This window comes from Ictalurus punctatus, chromosome 2, assembly GCF_001660625.3.
Source record: "Ictalurus punctatus breed USDA103 chromosome 2, Coco_2.0, whole genome shotgun sequence".
NCBI classification, from domain to species: Eukaryota; Metazoa; Chordata; class Actinopteri; order Siluriformes; family Ictaluridae; genus Ictalurus; species Ictalurus punctatus.
This window is the reverse complement of record NC_030417.2, coordinates 34,047,529-34,068,727: the sequence shown is the minus strand read 5'-3', so window position 1 is coordinate 34,068,727 and position 21,199 is coordinate 34,047,529. Positions and strand designations below refer to the sequence as shown.

Sequence of the window (21,199 nt, the reverse complement as noted above, 5' to 3'; positions counted from 1 at the left end):
GAGCCCTCTTGTGGTCAAATCACACAATCGCATTTCTAAAAATAAATGGATAAACTTTACTAAGGGGAAAAAAGGTGAAATATGATCAATTTGTCCAGGTATTGTGACTTTTGAGAACGGTCACATGTTTAGCCTAGAAAATCACAGTTATATGTGAGTGAGAAGTCTACAATATTCATAATGAACTCTGTCACATATATAACATTATTTATTGATAGAAATAACAGCAGGTGTTTGTGTGAATAAAGACATTTTTAAAACGCAACAAACATAAATTATTTTATCCCATTTTCCAAATATAAGTAGACAGTCATGAAATATGCCTTTCACTTCTGGAATACAACATTTTACAAATAAAAGGCGTTAAAAACATTAGTTTTGAGCCTTAGGGCTTTCCATAGTACCTCGGGTTTCCTCCCCCAGTCCAACGAGGTTGATTGTCATCTCTAAATTGTCAATTTTGCATTGTGCAATTGTGCCCTGCGATATGGAAAGTGGATGGATAAAATATTGATTAAACATTATTTATGGAATATAATGTATATTGTATATATTTTTATATATAATTTATAGCATATTTTATAAATGAGTATGTCCCATATATTTTCATGGCAACACAAAAAAATATCAGTGTGTTTCAGACATAGCAATAAAATTGTAATAAAATAACCTGATAAATGTAATAGTTTTATTCATAATGCAGTAATGTAGCATCTTGTATTAAAGTGTGATTTGACATAATTCAACAATTTAACATCTGCTTCCGGACTCTAAAAGGCGGAATTGTTTGACCCCTATTCCGGATTAGTAGGGAAGCATTTTCTTGTTGCACTTACGTAAAGCGGTAACGTTATTGTTTTCCCCAAGTTGAGTCACACCTCCTGCGCTATGATTGGATAATGGTTCATAAACGCCTGGTGCGATTGGCACAGTGTTTGTGAGTACGAGCTGTTAGCCAATCAAAGCGGAGGAGGTGGGCATTGTCCGAATATCGGCTTGGAATAACATGAAACACTGGCTCATCATCTGACTACCTGAAACTTTTTCTGATCATGAAACAGGAAGAAAGAAGCTTATTTTCGTTAATGGTTCCGTGCAAACACAACACGGTGTTTATTTTAATCTAAACACAGTGGTATGTTCTGGTTTGTGCGTTATTCGAAGTTGGTGTGATTTTTGTCTGCACCATGGATCACAGAGACAGTGTTAATGCTGATCCTGATATGTTGACTGGCTCTGAAGGTAAGAAGCTAAACTAATTAACGTGTTTTACATTTGTGCAAACTTCACTCAGGTCGTCTCAGAGTGTATTAACTGTGCGTTTGGTCTTTAGGCCGCTGTCGGAGATGTAGGAATCAAAGCGGGTTTTGGTGAGTGTGTCCCTTTTGACGTATCACGAAATAAACTGGTTTGAAAAGATATACCAGTGTCTGGAATAGTGGCCTACTGTCCGGTCTGTAGCACAGCAGCACACTGTGCACAGCAGCACACTGTGCACAGCAGCACACTGTGCACAGCAGCACACTGTGCACAGCAGCACACTGTGCACAGCAGCACACTGTGCACAGCAGCACACTGTGCACAGCAGCACACTGTGCACAGCAGCACACTGTGCACAGTGAAATTGTTTTCTTCGCATACCCCAGCCTGTCAGGCCCCCATACCCCACATACCCAAGCCTGTCAGGAAGTTGGGGCAGGGTGCCAACTGAGGAAGCAGAGAGGGTTAAGGGCCTTGCTCAAGGGCCCAACAGTGGCAGCTTGGCAGTGCTGGGGCTTGAAACCCCGACCTTCCGATCAGTAACCCAGAGGTTTAACCACTAAGACACCACTGTCCATATAGTACGCCACAGGAGGCGTATAGTACATTATAAATCCAAATCATTAACAACAACACCCAGGCTTGGGGACTAACAGAGTACATGGAACAGTCTTATGTAATACAAAAAAAACCTGATAACTGTAATCTGTTACAGTTATGTTAAAAAAAAAACAAAGTATTCAGATTACTGGTACATTTTGTTTAAAAAAAAAAAAAAGGAATCGTGTCAAGATTACTTTTTTTTTTTCATTTAAAACCAAAGAAATGAATCTTTTGACATAACACCATATAGACAGCTGCTTGATTATAGTTCTGGTTTTCTCTTGCCAGTCGTGACTCACATGAGCAACCTGCTGGTGCATGCGCAAATAAATTTTGTGCAAAGTTAATTTGGTAGAAATGAACACAAAATGTTCTGTGAATTGCTTTTGCTAGGGTGACATTATGCCCTCTTTTTCCCGGACATGTCCTCTTTTCCGGACCTCAAAAAAGCATCCAGCCGGAATTTCTACATTTGAGAAAATGTCCGGGATTCGTCTTCAGTTTCGACTCGGGACAGCTGTCATTTGCTGCAATTGTCAAGCAACTGTTTGACGTCGTACACAACAGCGCTTCACCTTCGCACATTCGCTAAGAGCAGGCTAATGGTTGAGAGGTAGGAATTTGGTCAATAGTTGTTGCAAGCCTTTTAGAATCGGCCAATTGGTGTGCGAGAAGGCGGGAATAACAGGGAGGGGTTAAAGCAATGCAAACACACGCACACATGATGCAGTATTAGACCATAAGCACATCAGAGTGAAACAATGCCCGTGGCCATATACGGTCATTTTTACTTTATCACATTGCTTTGCATAATGACCATCATTCACATGTGTAAGGTACACTCGTGGCATCTAATATTTTATTTAATTCCATGGACATTCAAAAGAATGTAGGAAAAAATGCCAAACTGCAAATTGGGTTTGCAGATTTCCCTCGCACCTCCATGGTTTGGGGGTTTGACTTTCGACTCCGGCCTCCACCCTGTGTGCACGGAGTTTGCATGTTCCATGCTTTGGCGGTTTTCTCTGGGTACTCGTTTCCTCCCCCCAGTCCAAAGACATGCATTATAGGCTGATTGGCATTTCCGAATTGTCCGTAGTGTGTGAATGGTTGTGTGTGTGTGTGTGTGTGCAACTGTGCCCTGCAATGGGTTGGCAACCCGTCCAGGGTGTCCCCCGCCTTGTCCCCCAAGTCCCTTGGGATAGCCTCCAGGCCCCCACCTACACCCCCCAACTCCATTACCCTGTATAGGATAAGCGGTATGGAAAATGGACGGATGGAATACACCAAGGCCACTATAATACACTATAGTCCCACCTAGGGTACAAAATGTGAACACTGTGGGATTAAATAATCTCACCAGATATTCTGCAGTACAGTTTCAAGCATGGCTGACAAATTGTCAGAACTCCCAACATAATGCACAAATAGTAAACATTGTGCTGGACCTAATGTTTGACTTCTGTCCAAGCAGAAGAGCACATGTCACAGAAAAGGATATATAAATTGTCTGACACACACGTCTACAGATGACGTTAACTCCAATCATTTTAAACCTTCATCAGAGACAAGTGACCTCTTTGTAAATAATCGATTATGTCTGTGCGTGTTACCAGGTCTGCAACAAAAAAATCCAATGGTTGATAAAACATGCAGCACTTGACACATTTCTGGGCCCAGTGCAAATGTAGTTTCCCATGGTTCTCTTTCCTGTGTCAAACTTTTAACTCCTAGCTCCACAAGGCCTCCCTTCTCCTAGGTAATCAGTCCACTACTGTTGCTGTAGTGATGCCCCATAATCATAATACTCCCCCTTCTTGGACCATGTTGCCACTGTGACCTCATAGTTCTGCAGAATAAACATGCACATGGCACACCTATAAGTACATGGCGAACTTTCTCGCTCTCTCACACACACTCTCTCTCTCTTTGTCCATTCCTTTTTATCTAGGTTGCTAGGTCTGTGTAATAACTTTGCCTACGTGGTGATGTTAAGTGCCGCTCATGACATTTTAAAACAACAGGAGTCTCAGAATGCAACAATGCCGGTATGTTTGTATTTATTTATTTATTTATTTATTTATTTTCATGTTCGTGTTCGTTGTCTATAATGTCAGTGAAGCGAGCGGTCACGAATATCGGTGTGATAACCGAGCGGAATGAATCTGATTGGTAACACAGCGTTTGAAGTAAAAGAAGACCGCTAAGAAAAAATGAAATAAACGTTGTATTATCATTCCCTCGGTGTATGTTACGTTCGTCGTTTTTGCAGACCCCAGGCCCCGTACCCTCAGACGGTGGGAACAGCAGCAACAGTAGCCGCTATGACTGCAACCCTGTGTCTACTGCAGTAAGTGTTTAACACGCAGACTCCTGCACTGGTGGTGAACTTTAACCTTAAAAAATGCAAACAATTTGAAGAAAAATGTGATGGTTTCAGATTAGTTTATGGTTCGTTCTGACACTTCTCCCTGTCTGTGATTGATCCAAATATCACATGCCAGTTTGATTTGCAAATACACCACCAGCTCTGTCACTTATTAGTGTTTGCTCTGCAAAATAAACCAGTCGATGTCTTTCTCTGCTGCATTTTACCACCAGTGTGTTTTATAGATCCATGACTTTGCTTGTTTTGTGGTACTAATTATTTCTGTTTCCAGGCTGTTCTTCTGGCTGACATCTTGCCCACTCTACTGATCAAACTGACAGCGCCATTTTTCATACACAAAGTGCCTTATGGGTAATGCCTTCCAACATCTATACAGCAAATGGAGTTAGTTTAAAAATACAGTTTGTCATTTTCTAGGCCTGTGATGATGATAAACATTTTATCAGATGTTATTTGTAACATTGGCATGCAATGGTGCAGACTAGTTTCTTTTGTTTCAGGCTTTCGTTTGCTTGATAAGCTCTTCGTTGCAGTTTTAACTGGCTAAAAACTACAAGCTACTCCATGACATTATTAGGAACATGTCAGGATATTGCTGCTCAATAAATCAATAGCAAACGAACACAAGACAGAAAGCTTTGGATGCAATCTTTGTTATTGCCGTGTACAGATTCACAACATCTTCGATTCCATCTGCTTGTACTTTTGATTGACAGTTTCCGTATTCTGGGGTGTGTTGCTACGGCAACGACAAGCTTCTTGGTGGTGTCATTTTCTTCAACTGTGTGGATGAGCATATTAGGTAACGTGTATATCTGTGTGTGTGTGTGTGTGTGTGTGTGTGTGTGTGTGTGTCTGTGTGTGCGTTTCTTGTATGATCTGATCTGACTGTGTTGAGTGATGTGTTGCTGGTTGTATTTGTAGGTGTGATCTTTGCCAGTGTGAGTTCAGGACTGGGCGAGCTCTCCTTCCTCTCTCTCACAGTCTATTTCAGCAGGTACAGCTCCATTTACTCGGATAACAGCACAAATAAAATAAAAATTTAGGTCAAATTTTATAGGATTTTGCTCTGTAGGCTTTTTGAATTCAGTAAAACGCAACAAGGATCATTCTTTTGGTAAAACAGTTCAGTCATAATTCTTACGAAGTGAAGAATTCACTTAATGTGCTCAAATACTCCAATCCTGTCTTCCAGAGCAGTAACTAAACCCCACGTAATAGTCAGCATTAGTGAGTTCAGCTTAGAATCGAGTCTGAACCATGAAGGAATCATTCAGAAAATGATTCCTTCATGATTCAGACATGATTCTAAGCTGAACTGACTAATGCTGGCTATAACGTATGGCTTAGTTAGGTAGGGCTTAGTTCCTTCATGGATCATGAAGGAATCATTTTCTATATCAATTCTTCTTATTGGTTTGGTTGAACCAGTTCAAAAGTCTATATGAATCATTTCTAACCCATTTTTTTGCGGAAAACTACTTGAATTGGCGAAATCGCAAGAAATTGTTTCACCATTTCATGGCAAGTGTTTCACACTGGTGTTTGTTAGTAAATGAGACTTTTAGCTGTACTCGTTCGACACACGTGAATCGAAAGGGGCTTTGGCTGAATGCGCGTTGTGATGACATCACATGACACGTCTTGACCAAAATCTGCGGTAATTTCGAAAAATTGCAAGCTCCTGGGAATACTGCGGCGTTTACTTTGTTTTGCATTCACTTCTGCGATCGCAAAATCCTGGAGGGACTGCTTGTAGGCTGACTGGCATTTCCGAATTGTCCGTAGTGTGTCAATGTGTGTGCGATCGTGCCCTGCGATGGGTTGGAACCCTATCCTGGGTGTCCCTCGCCCTTTGCCCCGAGTTCCCTGGGATAGGCTCCAGGCTCCCCTAAAACCCTGTGTAGGATAAGCGGTATGGAAGACTGATAGATGGATGGATGAAAGAAAGATTTTGTAGGATACACATGCATATTTAGTCTAGAATTTTGTGGTGTAGATTAGAGGTGGGAGAAATTGAATCAGATAAATGAATAATTGAAACAAACAGTTCAAAAGAATTGACTCAAGTCAATTGGGCAGTGGTGGCTCAGTGGGTCAGAAGCCCCAGCACTGCCAAGCTACCACTGTTGGGCACTTGGGCAAAGCCCTTAACCCTCAATTGCTCAGTTGTATAAAATGAGATAAATGTAAGTCGCTCTGGATAAGGGCGTTGCTTCATGCTGATAAAATGTGATGCTGCAAGTGTAACTGAGTGCCATTATTTCCTGTTTGTACCTGTGTATTATTTCCTTATTCTGTGGCCAGTGAACTAGCCAGAAATTGTATGCTAGGTTGCACTTGTGCGGCATCTTGTCATGAGACTATTTGGGTGTTTTTTTTTTTGTTTTTTTTTTTAATAGTCTTCTCTCCATCTCTCCGTAAGTGATGTGCTGAGCGGATGGGGATCAGGTACAGGAGGCGCAGGAGTTGCCGGCGCTGTTCTTTATTCTGCTTTTACACAAGCTGGACTTTCACCCCGAGGCACGCTGCTGATCATGCTACTCATCCCTGCTGTTCTGATGATCAGGTCAGAGCAAGTCTTTCAACCTTTTGAAGATGTATTTAGCATCCCAACCCTATCAGGACCCTACTTCCTTCCTCACGTCCTCCCTCTTTTCCTTCTTTCCAGTTACTTCCGCCTTCTAGACTTCCCTCCATCGTTCCCACAGTGGAGGTCCGGGTCTGGGGAAGACGTTCAGGAACGGCGGCCCTTAATAGTGGACGATAACGATGAAGACAGTGTTCGAGATGTGAACGGGAAAGGTGGGACGTAGTAGGTTTGTTTAGCGGAATATCGTTTGTGCTGTAAGAGCGTGATGTGTTCGCGTAATGTGATTTTCATGGTAACTTGTTTAGATAACTGTGCTGGAAATGCTTTCTCCTTCCTGACAGAGGACCAATCCACCGAACCCCTGACCTTCTTAGACAAACTACACATCCTGAAAGTGAGTGTGTGTGTGAATGTGTGTACATATTGAAGTGTGTGAATTTGTAATCAATCAAAATGCATTCAGTCCTGCACAAACTTGAGCTTACACTTGTTTGCACGTGTGCTTATGTTTGTCATTTTGGGGTTTTTTTTTGATCGAGCTTCTTACTAAAAATGAAACTTGCCTTTTTGTTCAATACTAAGAACGTTTGTAACCAGCGTGTGGTTTGTTGGTCAAGCATGAAACCTGTGTGCGGTCTATAAAACCGATGTCTGGTCCATTTGCTGTCAAGACCACTCAAATTTTTGGTACCAGAAATTTCTCTAATTCAAACACGATTGATTCAAATGGATGCTTCACCAAAAAAAAAAAACCCAAAACAACAACCAATATTAAACACAGTAAATGCATTACAGAATTTATGTAAACTTTAATGACAACAAAAAAGGATGTATGTGTGTGCTGCTATTATGCAACGTTTTCACACACAGCAGAAGAAAACACCCATAGACTATTAATATAATGTTGATCTGTGTGTGTGTGTGTGTTGTATTACCTTTCCAGCGTCTGCTAAAGTTTACTGTGCCTCTATGCGTGGTCTACTTTGCTGAATATTTCATTAACCAGGGATTGGTAAGCACCTGAAATGAAACTATACTTTCCTTTAAATCCTATTAAGAACCACTATAGAAGCCTTGATATTAAGAGATTACTATATATTTTTAATCATTTATCTTTCTCTCTCTCAAGCTGGAGTTGCTCTACTTCCCTGCTTCCAGTTTGTCTCACGCAGAACAGTACCGTTGGTAGGGTTCAGTTTTTCACTCTGGTCCAGATGTTTGAATGAGACGCAGAAAACACCCCCCTCCCCACTTTGTGTATGTCTGAGTGATCTTTAACGGCGTGTTTGTTTCAGGTATCAGACTCTGTACCAGATCGGTGTGTTCATATCCCGCACCTCGCTCTACTGCGTTAAGACCAGGAGAATCTGGGTGCTTTCTATGTTGCAGGTGTGTAAAAATGTTTGCGAAAAGTATTTTCCCCCAAAAAAAAACAATACAGGGTAACGGACATACATAATACATGTGGGTTGGAGTGTTTCATTGGAAGTGCATTAAGAGTTTTTAGCCTGGACCAAAGAGCATCCCAGTATGAATTGTCTTTAAAAGCCTTTACGACCTAGAATGGACATAAAAAGTCTACACACCCCTGTTAAACCCTTTAAAAAATACTGTTCTCTGACATCACTGTGGTGCTCCATTTTCTCTTTCTGTTGATGATGGGCTTCATGGTGTTCCATGGTACAACTAATGTTTTGGAAATTCTTTTATACCCCTCACCTGATCAAGTGATTTTGACAAGTGAGATACCGTGCATACTTTGTAAGCTCTTTTTGAACCATGGCTTCAGCATCTGGATGAAACCAAGACGATGTGAAGAAAATTCCACAGGAACAGCTGGTCTTTATTCGGTGTCAATCAGAATAATTTAATTGATGACCTCTGTATGATAATTACTTTGGAACATAGATTGAATGTGATCGGTTCATAATTCATTCTGAACACCGTTACATCCCCAATTATTAAAAGGGTGTGCAAACTTATGCAACCAGGTTATTGTATTGTATTGCCTTTTTTTTCCCTCCAATTTTTGTACGTTGTAAATTCACATTGAGTGTGGGAAAAGTTCTGACATGACTTCTCTTGGTTTCATTTTTTAAAACCTGCCACTTTAACAGGGGGGTGTAGACTTTTTTTTATTTTTAATCCATTATATTAGTGCATGTGCTGACTCTGAACCAGAGAGAAATAGAACTTTTTGGTTTGTTTGCTGCTTTGTTTGGTTTAGTTTCACACCGCATGTAATTAAACGAACCAAAAAGTAAAATCTCATTTTTGGCATTTACGTTTAGAGCTGAATACATACTTGTATAACGCTTTCATTCATTGGTCAGAAATACGGTAATGAAAAAAGCGTTAACAACCCAAGTGGCCAGTACCAAATGCGTGTAGAAATCATAAAATTACCCAAGCTTGGAGAACATGAACACAGAGCTCAGTAATTTAGGTCCATATATATTTGGACACGTACACAAGTTTTGGTATTTTGGCTGTTTACCAAAACACATTCAAGTTACAGTTCAATAAACGAATATGGGCTTAAAGTGCAGTCTCATCTTTAATTTAAATGTATTCACATCCACATTGGAGGAAAGTTTTAGGAATTACAAGTCTTTAATATGTAGCCTCATCTTTTTCAAGTAGTCTGCAAAGGATTCTTGATAAAGTATTAAACATGAAAATTTTATGTCCAATTACATTTGAACCCCTGAAATAAGGGAACTGTGTATAAAAATGGTTGCAATTCCTAAAAGTTTCATATGATATTTATGTTCACCCCCTTGAATTGAAGCTGAAAGTCTGTAGTTCCAATTGCATCTCAGCTGTTTCATTACAAATCCATTGTGGTGGTATACAGAGCCAAAAAATTTATATATATATATATATATATATATATATATATATATATATATATATATATATATATATAAATTGAAAACACTTAAAAGGAATTTGAATTAAATAACCTCTTCCTTGTATCTTTCAGTGTGTGAACGCAGTGGTGCTGCTTATTTCGGTGTATTACCGCTTCTGGCCAAATGTTTGGGTTGTGTTTGTAATAGTTCTGTATGAAGGTTTGCTGGGAGGAGCTGTCTACGTTAACACTTTCTACTTAATCAGAGTTGAGGTGTGTGCACTTGTTTTTTATTTGTTTATCTTAAATACAGCACCAATGGAGGGGCTTTGATTATTTGCGCTATGTGCCTCCTGGTATTAACTTGTTAGGGTTTTTGTGTTCCAGACTGTGGAACGTGAGCGGGAATTTGCGATGGCTGCAGCGAGTGTTGGAGACAGTATAGGCATTGCTCTCTCTGCAGCACCAGCCATCCCTATACACGACTACTTCTGCTCTCTGTGAGGGGCAGAGGCTTCGCTCACACAACACGTTGTGTACATGGCTAATGGGAAAAAGAACACTCAATGCAATTAAGGCTGTGGTTAGTCTGTACAAATGCTCAAGCTGATTCATTCCAAGATGGATCACTTTGAGGAACAAACCCCAGTGGGTACGTGAGCTTTTAAGCTCGCAACAGTGTTTCCGTCTTCACACAACTCTCGCAGATGTCGTCTCCATGTTAAGTAAGCTGGTGGTATACTTCAAACAATGGAAGATTTATGTAGTGTATCTTTTCTAGAATATTCTCAGCTAGGCTGAGCAAACCTTATAGCATTGCAGTGTTGCCAGGTCACTTTTGCCACAGACAACTCCATTTTGACAATATTTGACATTTGACCCAGCTACCAACCCCAAAGGATACAGACTAACGTGCTTCCGCTGAGACACGTGAAGCCAGCCAACTGCATCTTGTTTTTTTTTTTTGTTTTTTTACAACTGCTGCTCCTGCTGCATTACATGCCAGCGTAACACACACTGAGGAAAGCACTATCCGTCCGCTTCAACGTACATGACTCACATGATAAGCTTAGTGTCAGTGTGATTATTTCCTGATAATAGGGCGAACGATTTTCTGTTGCCTCACACCGGATCCTCTCAGATATATTACAAAAATTTTCAATTTTGAACTGCAGCCCGTTGAAATATTTTGAACATATCTTAAATATTGCAGTGCGTTTTGAAATACTAGCCAAGTCTGTAAAAGGCAACGAGTTTGGAGGAGGCCTATTTTGAGTATTCGGCTATTTTTATGCTGCTTTTTAAAGCGGACCTGGCAACCACATCAAATTGAACAATAATCAAGGCACAAATGCTTCAGACAGTGATATCAGTTGGTTAATTTTGCAAAGCAAAACCTGATATTTTGTCAAATACAATGTAAAGTAATGCTTAAGATTTAATGACAAACAATCACAGGTCAAAATATTGCACAATATTTCCTGGTTTAGAAAAAAACTGGCATTGATTTTACATTTGAGAAAGAGAAATGTTGCAGCTTTTTCACTCAAAATACAAAGTTTTTGGTTTAAAGTATACCACTAGCTTTAAGCAGTCAGAGGTTGGCTGGAGCGAAAGACATCATGGAGGCAGGGTACTGACATACGAACTTTGCTCGTGCATTATTTTCCTTTGGCCTATTTCCTGGCTCAGAAATGCACTTCTGATTTTAACTGTGATTTTAAACATGACTATTATTAACACAGAATTTTTAGTGTGAAATAATGTGTGCTTGTGAGACGAACATTTCCACATTAACCTGTTTCTGTCTCTGGTGATGCCGAGTGTCTGTTAATCATCATAACGACTTCCTGAATGCTGTTCTAAATCATAGCGTTTGTAACTAATTTCTCCTATAGCCTGACATGCCAAACAAACATGTATTAAAAAAATTAAGGTCATTAGAAGAATTATTAAATGTTCTTGAACGACTTTAAACAGTATTTTCCCTTGAGTGTTATTTTAATTTTTATTGTGCTGCACCACTTACTTGAGCTTAAAACCATTAAAACCTTAATCTCTGATTAAAACATTGACCAGGATTAATTTTGATTTTTCAACATGATTGAATATCCAATCTAAAAAAAAAGTACACAAGGACAGTGTTCTTTTTGATTGAAAACTGGCATAACATTTAAATTTTTTTAGTATTATTTATTTATTTTTCCAATTGTTGCCATTTTGGAAATTTGAATCTAGGTGTAAAGTAGTGAAGCATCAGGATTAAATTGAACCTAGTTTATTGTAGGACTAAAACCAGAATTAAATGGTTTAATGCAATTCTAATTCAGTTTGGGGCAAGTGGATTAATAGAGATCCATTCAATCCAGGTTTACGCTTTGTTGGTGCAATGTAGTCTAAAGGTACTAGCTCTAGGTTTCTGTAATGTTCTTATTTTGAAAATAAATTTTATATAGAAAATTCATTTATTGTTGTTAGTATATCATTCTTTACATAATCATCACTTTTGTTTGTGTACTGATCCAGCAAATCTTTAAAAGTAAGTGTAAAAAAAAAAAAAAAAAAAATTAAATGAGGTCTGAATGAAATAGTTTTTTGGATATACAGTGAAAATAAACCTATTTGCAGTCCGCAGCTTTTCATTGGCGTTAATGAAAAGCGGGCAGTGGTGGCTCAGTGGTTAAAGGCTCTGGGTTACTGATCAGAAGGTCAGGAGTTCAAGCCCCAGCACTGCCAAGCTACCACTGCCGGCCCTACCACGGCAAGGCCCTTAACCCTCAACTGCTCAGTTGTATAAATGAGATAAATGTAAGTTTCTCTGGATAAAGACGTCTGCCAAATGCCGTAAATGTAAATGATAAATACAGTGTTGAAAATTTATCAAATCAGAACCAATGGTTCATTAAATAATCACCCAGGGCCAAGTGCATATGCAATCAGAAAAAAAGTGCACATCCTTACTAAATACAGCTAAATTTGTTAACAATGTTAGAATTAAGGTAGAATTCTATATTTCTGTATAAATATGACCTAACACATCAGATTTTCACACAAGTCCTAAAAGTAGATAAAGAGAACCCAATTAAACAAGTGAGACCAAAACATTATACTTAGTCATTTATTTATAGAGGAAAATGATCCAATATTACAGATCACTGAGTGGCAAAAGTATGTGAACCTCTAGGATTATCAGTTAATTTGAAGGTGAAATTAGAGTCCGGTGTTTTCAATCAGTGGGACGAGAGCCAGGTGTGAGTGAGTTTTATTTAAAGAACAGGAATCTATTCAAGTCTAATCTTCACAACATGTTTGTGGAAGTGTATCATGGCATGAACAAATTTGATCATTTAAATTGAAAATGTAATTTTCCTCAATAAATAAATGACTAAGTATAATATTTTTGTCTCGTTTAAAAAATAAAGTGGTTCTCTTTATCTACTTTTAGGGCCTGTGTGAAAATCTCATGATGTTTTAGGTCGTATTTACGCAGAAGTGTAAAAAATTCTAAAGGGTGCACAAACTTTCACACACTGTATTAGAGCACTGGAAATGCAAATATGTACAGCGCACAGGGCTGCCGTTACAAAAAGACTATGATTTTAAGTAATAGACTTCGAGATGTATTTATTATAACAATGACAATGGTGAGTGATTATTTGTAGTTAAGGAAAAACAGCCTCATTATCTTCAGCCTTATAGGTCTTAAAGAATTTACCTTAAGCCTTTAATTAAAGTGCATGCATACTATATATAATAAATAGTAGATGACCCAGCCTTCCACATACATGCAAGTGGTTACAGGGGTGTGCTTTGGATTTGTTTTTCCACAGTGAGTATAAATAACATGAACTCATACAGAAACCGTTGTTGGAGTCATTGCACTGACGTCAGCCTTCAGCTAGCACCATTACTGACTGTGTGTGTCCATCAGGACATGTTTGAAACCATTCAGAAATGCCTGAACGTTTTTTTTACATTTTAGTAAAACAGAATCTACAATCATTATTGTGTTCATACATATATTTTTTGATCGTATCTTCAAAGGCACACGTCATCTCCCTTCAGTTACCAGTGTGCGTGTCTTTCCTCTGCTACTGCCTGGAGGAAATCTGAATGACTGGCGAACAGGGGCTGAGATGAATCGACGTCGCACCAGCTCACCTGTGCGGCATCGTCGCCTGCTTGCAGAGGCAGCTCGCTTATACTGTCACCTGAGTAACAAACATTTAGAAAAAGAGTTTAGAAACTATCAGAAGCCATTATATTTCATGTTGGGTTTTTTTTTTTTTAGTGTTTAGTGAAGTCTAATCACTGGTTTATAGAAAACTGAAGTCCACGTAATCCCTCCAGCATATGGACCAAAACAGTCATTCCCAGATCGGACAGCTTTTGAGTTGGGCTAAACTGTGAACCAGATGGTCTAATGTCTCTGGGCCTAACATTAGCTAGCTTCCATTTAATATTATAGCTAGCTAATTTCTAAAGTGTTCTAAAGGTGTCGATGCTCTGCTGTTCCACACAAACTGCAACCAGCATAAATGTCACATTCTGACTCCTGCGTTAGTGTACGCTGTTCTGAAGAAAAGAAAAGGTAAAGCGAAAGACCTATCTGAGTATTTTGGCAACAATTTGTTAAATATAAGCTACATGACTTTATGAGCTGAATTGTGTCTCTCGTTTGCATGCATCTCAACTAGACGTAAAGTATTAGCATTTTTAACATCTGGTGACCCCTAAAGTGAAAAGGGAGAAAATCACTTTTAAAGATTTCATTCCAAGTGCAGTGCAGGAGCATCACGGACAATTTTAACAGCTGGTATCTTAGAGCGAAGTGAAATGACTAGATTCGTGTCTTTTTCACTACAGGACATAACTATCTAACAACAACGACTGTTTTTACCTCCACATTTGTTAAACTGGCTCTTTACAGAACATAATCTTTGCAGGAAAATAGACAAGTAAAAATTTAAAACATGTCCACGTCATTTTGTTGAGTGTGATATGTATGTTATAGTAGTGTTATAAGTATACAGGAAAATACTATAAGCAGAAAATCCCATTTATTTTTGCCAAAACCTGATTTTTCATCATTTTTGGTTATTTGCCAGAATTCAGCCATCTATATACAGTATGTACGCACGTCACACACCATATACAGTACTGTGCAAAAGTCAGAGACTTTTTAATTTTCAAATCAAATGGCCATTTAACACTTACTGTTAATTATTTGGTGGCCAATAATGTCACTAACGTACTATTACATCCTCGACTCCGGCTTGCTCGTTAGGAACAAATTTATACAGTTAGGTCCATAAGTATTTGGACAGTGACATAATTTTTGTAAATTTGCCTCTGTTATTTAGGACTGTTTAGGAATTACAGCCATTTTTTAATAAAGTCCCTAAATCCTCTCCTTTGCAGGGACTCTGCAAAAAAAAAAAATAATAATAAAAATAAAAGGCTGTAATTCCTAAACAGTTAATGCAATATTTTAGTTAAAGCCGTTGAATTAAAGCTGAAAGTCTACACTTCAGCCACATCTCGATTGCTTCATTTCAAATCCAGCATGGTGGTGTACAGAGGAAAAATTACGAACATTGTCTCGTTGTCCAAATACTTATGGACCTGACTGTATGTGACATTTATAGATTTCTGTAAAGCTGCTTTGTGACAATGTCCATTGTTAAAAGTGCTATACAAATTAAATTGAGTTGAATTTTCAACAGCCGTGCAATACTATGTTCAATATTACAAAAAAATAATAATAATCATTTAAAGACTTCATACTGTTTTACTGCTGAAGACCTTTGTGTGATTTATAAACAAAAACAATAATGAACAACAATAATGGGAAAATATATTTAACAGAAGCAAAGAAGAAAAAGAAAATCACACAAAGGTTATCTGTTTTCAAATTATTTAACTTTTATCATTAATTATATTACGTATAATAGGTGTATTATTCCATGCAAATTGTTTATCACCTGTTTCATCATGAAAGTTGACAGCAACTGTTTCCATCCAGGAATTGTCTGTGTTTCTTGGGTCATCTACATAACCTTTATACACCTAACAAAAGAGATGGTACAAGTCTAATACGGTGCAAGAAGATTTGATTTGTTCTGTTGTCATTCTATTTTCTAAATAGATCATTTCTAACCTGAAAACCAGGTGAACTGAACAGCTGTGAGATCCGCTCATGGATCTTTTTGCGCTCTTGTGGAGAAGCCTCGAGAGCGTTCAAAGCTTCCTCTGAGAATTCTCGCTGTAGACTCAGAGACACCAACTCTCCTGGGTCGACCATACCCTAAGCACATGTTACAGATGAGCAAACACCAGAATGCATATGTAATCATAACTCCAAATATTTGCTACCATCTGTATTGAATTTTATGTAAAGGAGTTCTAAAAATACACTGTATACTGACCCCTGGGATGGCCCATTCTCCACAGTCTTTCCTCTTAATGGACACAAACTCCAACATGGGCTGTTTCGAGACAGCATGAGAAACACGCTGGCCTGCAGAGTCCCGCTTCCACCTTGGACAGAGAAGAAGAGAAAAGAGAGAAATTTAGAGATGAATGGAAAAACTAGAGACTCCTTCCATAAATGCTAACTAAATGTCTCCTCACAGAAAACACTACTATCACGTAAATCCTTTATTACACTCACTGTGTTAGTTGTTACTATAGAAACAATATATATTTCCAAAACGGTATCCAATGCAATAATTCTAGTATAACAGTCATGTGCCCTTTTTTTGGTGGCTCTTGTTAATGGTGTGATTTAAAGCTGTGTCAATGTACAAGCTGAGACTGAGGAGAGTTCTAATGCGTTTATCCTCCTAAAAGCACTCAGAGTGCTTAGTGAACTCCGGGCACGTCGATAGTGATGCTTTAATAGTCCATTCAGTCGATAGAAAAACTTACAGTCATGTGAAAAAATAAGTACACCCCATGGAATTTATTATTATTATTTTTTACATAGTTGGATAAGCAAACATTTGATCCTCTTTGAAACAGTACCTATTAATAATGTTGATACACTCTATCAAATGACACATAAAATTGACATTTTGTAGTTTTTTAAACACAAATTTCCACAAATGTGAAAATGACTGGCATGAAAATGCCAGAAGGAGCAGTTGAGGGTGGTGCCAACAAGTTAAACCAGTTTTTCAACCGGTTTGACTCACCAACACCGGCTAAACTTCCCTCCACCCCCTCAAACGTCCCCATTCACACCTCCAGTGGCACTTTTCCATGGCACGGTACAGCTCCACACGACTCTGCTCGCTTTTTGGGGGCTTTCCACTGTGGATAGTACCTGGCACCTGGTATTTTTTAGTATAGGTTTGAAGCGAGCCGAGCCTATACTAAATGGGAGCCACGCACTGAGGGAGTGGTGAATTCTCCTTAAAGAGTGCTTCTGTATTGTGCCTGAATAAATGTGTGTCCTTTAATACATACTTTACGGTAATATTCTATTTAATGAAAGTTATGTATCATTTATCTCATTACAGATCAAATTACAACAAAGGTTTGTGTCTTAGCTTTTTACATCTCGCTTGTTACCGATTTCCAAACAGGCATTTATCAAAGTCACTCCTGTCACGACTGAATCTAACTTGGTCATATCCAGCACTACGTAGGTTCTAGAACACCGTTATTTGGCATCCTTTATAGGGTCCATGTTCAGTGGACAGGAAAGTTTGGAAAAAATTTGGAATATGACCTGACCGTGTATCTGTACAGGGCTTTGGTAATACAACGTTATTATTATTCCTGCGTGAACGCGAGTGGAAGATGGCACTCATGTTGAGGCAGCACTAAACTGCAGTGGAAAAGCAAGCAAAGTAAAGTGAGCCGAGTCAAGCCGTACCATGCAGTGGAAAAGTGGCAGTGCAGTGTGCGCAGAGCAGCTGGCAGGAGTGTTCCGACATCTTTTTAACCTCTCCCTGAGGCTGAAGAATGTACCTAAGATCTGGAAGACATCCTGCATAGTCCCTGTGCCCAAGAAAGGATATCTCAGTGCTTTCGACTGTGGCCTTAACATCACAGGTAATCGATACCCTTGAGAGGCTGGTTCTGCAGCACCTCTGGCCCATGGTACATAACTGCCTGAATCCGCTGCAGTTTGCATATCAGGCTGATATTGGTGTGGAGGATGACATCATCTACCTGCTTCAAAGAGCTTACACACACCTGGAGAGGCCACAGAGCACTGTGAGGATCGTGTTCTTTGATTTCTCTAGTGCTTTCTCACGGTTCAGCCACTCCGGCTGGCCGAGAAGCTTTCTGTGATGTTACTCATCCTACTTGTGCTGCTGTGTCAATTTGAATTTCCCCTATGGGGGATCAGTAAAAGGTACATCTTATCTTATCTTATCTTAAAATAATCAGACCGGGTAGCTCTATTGCCTAATAGCTCTAGTTTATTGTGCTCTTGATAAAAACTTGACTAAGAGTGTCACCGAGATGAAAATCTACTTGAAGAAGAGAAATGCATCTGTACAGTAAATATGTCTCAGGCAGGGACACTGTACCTGGTAACTATGGGATCCGCAGCATGGTTAGGACCCCACCTACCAAGTAGGCCACGTCCATTCACGCCAGTTCTTCCCCTTGGATTACTGGAAGAGGGCAAAATGGAAATGGAGTCTGAGATGGCTGTGAGTCAAAGTGAGCTGGTGTAAAAGCACAGGATAACAATTAAGTGCTCAGCTTACAGTGGACGACCATCCTGTATGATGTAATCTCCTTCATGACTCTGCCTATCCACAGACCCGTCAAGCGCGTTAAACCGTGGAGAAAAAGATCTAAAAAAAGAAATGGATCCATTAGTGGCTGAAATGCCAATAGCATAAACCTTTCCATTAGCATACAGTAGGCTCAGTATTTTCAACACACCTAGTCGAGCTGAAAATGTACAGTGGAGACACTGACTCACCCGATGTCTGGATCAGCCCACGCTGGGTTGTTCAGCACAGACAATGCGGTGTAGTTCACAGGACTGTACTCGGGCCAGACAGTTGCCCAGCTGACTTTATCATCTGGAACAGGGAAGCGCTGTTTGTCTGAGCCAGGGTAAACTGTGCAACGGGCCTTGATATGTGTTGCAGACGACATGGAGACAGAACTTAATGTACAGACACTTGACGCTCTGGTGTTGATGGATTTACTGTGCACAGACAGAGATACAAATTAGTCAAGATTAGAGCATGCTAATAAAAGAATTAATTAATTGATTGATTGATTTTTGCTAGTAATTATTGCTTATGCATTACTTATATGCAATTATGGCTTACGCATTACTTATACGTGTGCTGTGATAATCTGGACTAATTTCAGCTTCAGATTCTGCGGGGAATGAATCACAACATTCACATGCTCCAAACACAAATCACTTTGGCTCTAAAATAATGGTCTTTATACCACAGCTTTGGATTGTTTTTCTATAACAGAAACTCTGATAATAATTCCAGCTTCAACATTAATGCATTAAATTAATGCATTCTTTCTGCAATAAAAACTATTATAAGAACTAATTCAGCTAATTGCTGAATATTGGGCTATAAGATGAAGGAAATAGGTCGGGACAAGCTGTAAAGAATCAGTTCTATTCCTTCCCTATCGCATGCCCACAGGCCACATCACAGTGTACCATATATTACAGTAATAATAATAATTAGGATCGGACTACACCAAGCATTTAATTCAGTAAACTTACCAGAATCCACTTGCACGAACGGTGAACGGCAATGCCACGAGTGTAAGAGCGATATGCACCGATCCTGCCCAGTTTCCTAACACTCGTTTCATCACAAAACTCCCCAAACGCGTTCAGTATCCAGGAAGTCAACAGTAGCGACCTAGTGACTCCTCCCTCCAGCTGCGGGGACCGTCAGTGGGGCTGCGATTATTCTCACTGCGCATGCGTGCTACTATGGCGCATGCCCACATTTTACTATGCATTATCACGCCTCCTGATCTGTACCGCGCAGGTGTGTCATTTTACAGCACATTTATAAGCAAACCGACTCCAACAGATTGTAATATATGGAACATAGATTACTATGGAAAAGAAAGAAACAAACAAACAAACAATAAAACACTTGGGTGTGTCATGGATGTGCAAGAAACAGTGAGGAAAGGCATTGTGACTTAACTGAACTCTCCCTGAAACAGAAACGTGAAAAACAGACAGCCCTTGTAAAAATAATAATAATAATAATAATAATAATAATAATAATAATTTTATATATATATATATATATATATATATATATATATATATATATATATATATATATATATATATTAATAAATAAATCATAAAGGGTTCCAATAAAGAAAGTTGTACATTGTAAACTGCATTGCTATGAGATTCCTATATGAATTGTCTTATAGGGCATAAATATACTGTAGGAACACTTCTACGAGATTTTTAATGGGATCCTTATAACCATATCCATACCTGGGAAAAGAGCACACCTTGTGCTAATATTTCATTGTCAGTGCGGTATATGTCAGCTTTAAAGAAAATAAATGAACTGTTTCAAACTTTGTGTTCCATTAATTATTAACCATTAACAACCAATATAGATTAAGATGTTTACAGGATGGTTTCTTAAGATTTATATGAGAAAGAGAGAGAGACAGAGATTAGTAATGGGATAAAATAAGGATAAAATATCCTAACTTTCTAAAAAAATAATAATAATAATAATAAATAGAAAAGACTCTAATTGTAAAGAGAATATTTTAGGATTTCAAAACTCCCAAAGCACCCTCTGTAATTTCCAATAACAAGACCTTTTCAGGGTCACAGGGAAATCTGGAGCCTATCCCAAGGAGCATGGGGCACAAGGCGGGGTATACCCTGGACAGGGTGCCAATCCATCACAGGGCACACAAACACACATTCCGGACACTTTGGACATGCCAATCAGCCTACCATCTTTGGGGAGGAAACCAGAGCACCCAGAGGAAACCCCCACAGCACAGGGAGAACATGCAAACTCTGCACACACGGTCACAGTGGGAATCGAACCCCTGACCCTGGAGGTGTGAGTTCCAATAAGATTCTAGCAAATTAGATATCCTACAGGACAAACTGAAATTCCAATAGGATTTTTTGACAAGGGAGTCCACACAACTTTCGATAGAATTGTCTCTCTTTCATGTATCGTGTCTTATTGGAGTCATTTTATTTTATTGTCTGGAATAATTGAAGGCTTTACACATAAATATTTGATTCAGAAAAAAAGATGGAAGAGTGCAATCAAATATGTCATCGATTTTATCTACTCAAGCTGTATTGAAATATAATGAATTCTGACATGGATACTATACTTTATCTGTAACATGATGTTGCATGATTGGTCGTTTCAGAGGACTTTTGTTGTTTTTATGTTGAGCGAGGATTTCTGTTCTACTAAAATGTTTTGTTAATTTCATAATTTACACAATTTTTATTTAATTATTTAGGTTTTTAGGA

The 21,199-nt window shown here is 38.9% G+C and overlaps 2 protein-coding genes across 4 annotated transcripts; one reads left to right on the top strand and one right to left on the bottom strand.

Moving 5' to 3' along the window:
* The first annotated feature begins 683 nt into the window (after nucleotides 1-683).
* Nucleotides 684-12,163, top strand: cln3 (CLN3 lysosomal/endosomal transmembrane protein, battenin). 3 transcript variants are annotated; one of them, XM_047162257.2, is made up of 16 exons: nucleotides 684-1,242; nucleotides 1,334-1,370; nucleotides 2,314-2,476; nucleotides 3,815-3,911; nucleotides 4,136-4,213; nucleotides 4,524-4,603; nucleotides 4,969-5,054; nucleotides 5,177-5,249; nucleotides 6,678-6,821; nucleotides 6,924-7,057; nucleotides 7,151-7,239; nucleotides 7,789-7,857; nucleotides 7,975-8,030; nucleotides 8,141-8,234; nucleotides 9,832-9,972; nucleotides 10,087-12,163. In XM_047162257.2, exons 3-16 carry the CDS (start codon nucleotides 2,466-2,468, stop codon nucleotides 10,201-10,203), a joined length of 1,269 nt encoding a protein of 422 aa, XP_047018213.1. In that variant the 5' UTR covers nucleotides 684-1,242; nucleotides 1,334-1,370; nucleotides 2,314-2,465; the 3' UTR covers nucleotides 10,204-12,163. The 3 variants fall into 3 exon arrangements, with proteins under 3 accessions (XP_047018213.1, XP_017344097.1, XP_017344106.1); XM_017488608.3 differs by lacking the exon at nucleotides 2,314-2,476 and having other exon boundaries at nucleotides 688-1,242; XM_017488617.3 differs by lacking the exon at nucleotides 2,314-2,476 and having other exon boundaries at nucleotides 698-1,242; nucleotides 7,187-7,239.
* A 1,143-nt stretch (nucleotides 12,164-13,306) lies between these two features.
* Nucleotides 13,307-19,605, bottom strand: nudt9 (nudix (nucleoside diphosphate linked moiety X)-type motif 9). The gene is made up of 8 exons (XM_017488633.3): nucleotides 19,430-19,605; nucleotides 18,650-18,880; nucleotides 18,429-18,518; nucleotides 18,246-18,332; nucleotides 16,128-16,239; nucleotides 15,860-16,006; nucleotides 15,684-15,768; nucleotides 13,307-13,910 (listed from the first exon to the last, which is right to left on the bottom strand). Exons 1-8 carry the CDS (start codon nucleotides 19,519-19,521, stop codon nucleotides 13,765-13,767), a joined length of 990 nt encoding a protein of 329 aa, XP_017344122.1. The 5' UTR covers nucleotides 19,522-19,605; the 3' UTR covers nucleotides 13,307-13,764.
* Nucleotides 19,606-21,199: the final 1,594 nt, after the last annotated feature.